General features: G+C 47.3%; 1 protein-coding gene across 1 annotated transcript in view; it reads left to right on the top strand.

Annotated features, from left to right (window-relative positions):
* The first annotated feature begins 1,616 nt into the window (after positions 1–1,616).
* Positions 1,617–3,628, top strand: part of LOC108509068 — a 9,769-nt gene continuing 7,757 nt past the window's right edge. The window contains exons 1-2 of the mRNA XM_017838306.1: positions 1,617–1,776; positions 2,733–3,089. Coding sequence (XP_017693795.1) covers positions 1,722–1,776; positions 2,733–3,089 — 412 coding nt within the window. The 5' untranslated portion in view covers positions 1,617–1,721. The remainder of the gene's footprint in view (positions 1,777–2,732; positions 3,090–3,628) is intronic.

Here is a 3,628-nt window from a genome sequence, read left to right as displayed (position 1 = left end):
AGTTTCAGGGAAACAGAGAACCTTGAAATAACCAAATTCAAACTCATACTAGTAACATTGTAATAATTGCATCAATGCTAATGACAAGTAGCCAAAACCATAAATAAATCACACTTCCATATGTATTGTGCTTTTAGGCCCCACAGTTTTGCAGAATGAAGTCTCAATTACTCTGACGTAAGAATACCTGCAAAGCAAGCTGTGGTAACGAAAGCAAAGACCTGGAAAGGAGCAAGATAATAACAGAGCTCCCAGGGCTCTATACACAAGTCTTCTGTGTTTAATGTTAAATTACATGACAACTGAGTGAAGCTGCCTAAAAGTGACAGTGTAGGTGGAGACACCTTTAAGCCTTATATAAGACAACAAGAACTTTTTCCCCCTCCATTGCCACCACTTTGGAGTCAGTACAATCAGATTCACAGCCCGGATTGCTCCGAGCCTCACTCTGTGCCACTGCAGACCCAAACTGTGTCTCACTGTCACTACAGGAGGGCTGTGTCCAGACCAGGGACTAGGATTTGGCTGAATTAGTTCAATTACTTGTATTTGAGGACAGGATGTTGAATCTGGGTGTAACAACAGCAAAGGCTCATTTCAGTTCAGCGGAATGCAATGAAGCAGAAGAGATTCTTTATTGAAGCAGAAGAAAAATCGAGAGCTGTAGAAGACAGCAAAAGACAGTAAAATCCCTTGAAAGAATATTTCAGTAGAAAACAGATACTTCTCCTAGACAGGACTAATTCAGGCTCAATTACTGAATTATATAGATTAACTATAACCTCTAATTAATATTACCTCATTACAGTTGAGAAGCCACAATTTCACGGTGTCAAAGATTTTCTGCATTGACAAGTTCCTTTTTCTCTCTCTGGGCATCTACATATTCACCTGTTTCCCAAGTAGTCTGAGGGCACTGCAGAGGCGCATGGCCCCAATCAGGGCTTGTAATTGAAAGCAATTAATCAATTAAACCAAGCAGTTAAATTGCTCTGTAAGAAGGGAAGCTCCACCTGTGAGATGGAGTGGGATGGGCAGCCCAGGTCTCTGCAGTTCTTGGGAATTTTTTGGTTTTAGATTTGTATACCTGGATTCCCCATCTCTTAAATGTGATACAGTGATACAGAACATTTCTGTTGGAAGGGGCCTATGATGATCATCTGTTTCACACTGGTAATGTAAAAATTTAGGCTGCTTCATGAATTTTAACTTAAAACACAGTGGTGGGTGTCCCAGAGAAGCTGGTGAGAAAGTGAATTGTGAGGACCTTGGTGGTTCAGCTCCTTATGAGCTCTCTCTCAGACCTGAGTGTGTGTAATGTGCCTGTTAAAGCTTATTAGCCAGAAAGCAATGCAAGGAGGAAAAGAGAAAGAAATAGTTGCTTAGGAATAAAAAGAAACAAAAGAAAACATTTTAAAAAATAACTTAAAAAACAGAAGGGGGGGGTAAAGCATACTCAGCAGGAAATATGAAATAGAGGAGAAGTAATTTTTGAACTTTCCTCTTCTGACCCTCCCTTAGGGCTTCCGTTGTCTGCCCACACCTCTGACAGTGGGCACTGAGACACTTGTTTTCTGAAAAAGAGGAAGGAAAAACGCCAGCCGTTGTTCTGGACATTTGTGACAGAGTGAGCAAGGGCAGGGAAGTGCTCCTGATTTACTCCAGCTTGGGGAGTGCAGGTCAGTCCAGCTGGAGAAGGGAGTGGCCGCAGCCTGGAAAGGATGGGAATGCTGCTACGAGCAGCCGTGCTCCTGAGTTCCCTTCTCCTCTGCAGTGGTGAGTCTGGGCACAGGACCCCTGCCCCGGGCAACCTCTGCCCTACACTGGGGTGTCCGCTTATGCTTGGCGGGGATGGCTCTGTTTTGGGAAGAGAAATATGGTAAAAAGGCCAAGTCTGAATGCTGCTGGCTCAAGGTTCAGGTGTTTCAGATCCAGTGGCAGCGAAGTGCAGCAGTGCATGATGCCATGGAAACCCTGCCAATGGACTGAGAGCACAGAGATCCCACACGTGTTGTGGTGGTTATTTTATGCAACGCGAAGGGTCTGATCAACACTTGTGTTCTCAGGAAAGGGGAGGTTTGGAAACCAGCAGAAAAGGGTAAAGAAGTGTCTATGGAAGCTTAGATTCAGCCCTTAGAGTGACAGAAACGTATTGGAACAAAGGCAGTGGTCCTCATATTTACAGGAAAATTTAAAGAGTTTTAAACTTCTTTGCCCCATGGTTTAAGTTGCTCACGTTCGGTCTAGGCTGAGAGAGCACTGTCTTCCAGAAAAACAAATGAGTAGTAGAGGAGAGTTCACAAAAACAGGGCTTTGCTATTCCTTGGAAGCCCAAAGGGTGACATCTGGAGCAGACATTGGCTGAGACCAGGGAGCTGCAACTTGGGCTTAAGACAGACTCCTTCCCTCAAGCCTGGTCCTCTGGTGCTGTGCTGTGCCCAGGGGCAGTGGTGGCAGGTAAGCACCAGACAGAGCAAGAGAGCCAAGCTGCACATGTGGCAGGAGTCAGTGCCCCTGGCCATCAGCTGCCTCCTGTCCCTCTGCCTCATACCATGCTTTTGGTTAACCCACCCCTGAGCAGACCGTGCCTCATCATACACACTGACCGCTTGTGCTTCTCATCGAGTGGATTCTCCTTGCCAATGCTCCCACCAGCCACGGCTTCACCACTTAGGAGCTGTTTCACCCTCGCTGGTTTGTGGCTTAATTTTCTTCCTACTTTCTTTTTGCAGCATTTTTGGATCTGAGTGGCCCCCGTGAGATTAAAGCTGTATGGAAGGGATCTATCACTCTGCCATGTGCCTATGTCCCTGTGGAGGACCTTGTGCAGCAAACCCTCACCTGGTCTGTGGTACATGACCAGAGCTCAGGCACCATCTTTCGGAGAGATGGCTCTGGGGACCATGTGCTCCTGTCTGAGTACAGGGACAGGGTCAGTGTCCCGAAGGACACCCCAGGGAACGTGTCTCTTGTCATCCTGAACCTGGAGGTCTCTGATAGGGGAACCTACACTTGCCAGGTCACCTGGAGAGCCAGCAACAACAGCCTGATAGCAAAGGAGATCGTGACAAAAATGGAGGTTGTTAAAGGTAAACCCAAGAAGGAGGCTGTGTGGGAGGGGAAAGCTTGGCTTGGGAAGGCTTTTGGGAATTGGGTAGAGCAGGCAGGAGGAGTGACCACATACTTCCACGCAAAACCTTTTTGCTGGGGAGTGTCAGGCTCCAACAAGAAGCAGCAAATAGGTCAGGGAGTGAAATTCTGCCCAAGACAAAGCACCCTATAATTTGGGGAGGATCTGTGGTTCCTCATTTATCAGTTTGTCCCTGGGTCTGGCTGTATCCAATGGTTCAGTCTTTTCCAGGAGTATGCACTGGCAGGGAAGTCCCTGGGATACAGTATGGCTGTTCTTTGGCTAAATTTCACAAGCACATGCCTGACCTTCTGTCCGGGCAGAGGTGGTTTGTAGAGGCACAAAGACAGCATCAGTCCAACAGAACAGGACCCCGTGTGTAGTGCCATGGGTGGCACAGCTGATGTAGGCACAGCTGAGCTCAGCCTATGCAGGGAGGTGATGCAAGAACCACTTCATCCTGAGAAGGCACTGACGGCCAGAGCGAGAACTGCCGTG

Source organism: Lepidothrix coronata, unplaced genomic scaffold, assembly GCF_001604755.1.
Source record: "Lepidothrix coronata isolate B3197 unplaced genomic scaffold, Lepidothrix_coronata-1.0 Scaffold331, whole genome shotgun sequence".
NCBI lineage: Eukaryota > Metazoa > Chordata > Aves > Passeriformes > Pipridae > Lepidothrix > Lepidothrix coronata.
The sequence above is the reverse complement of the archived record's forward strand: the minus strand, read 5'-3'. Positions and strand labels throughout refer to the sequence as shown.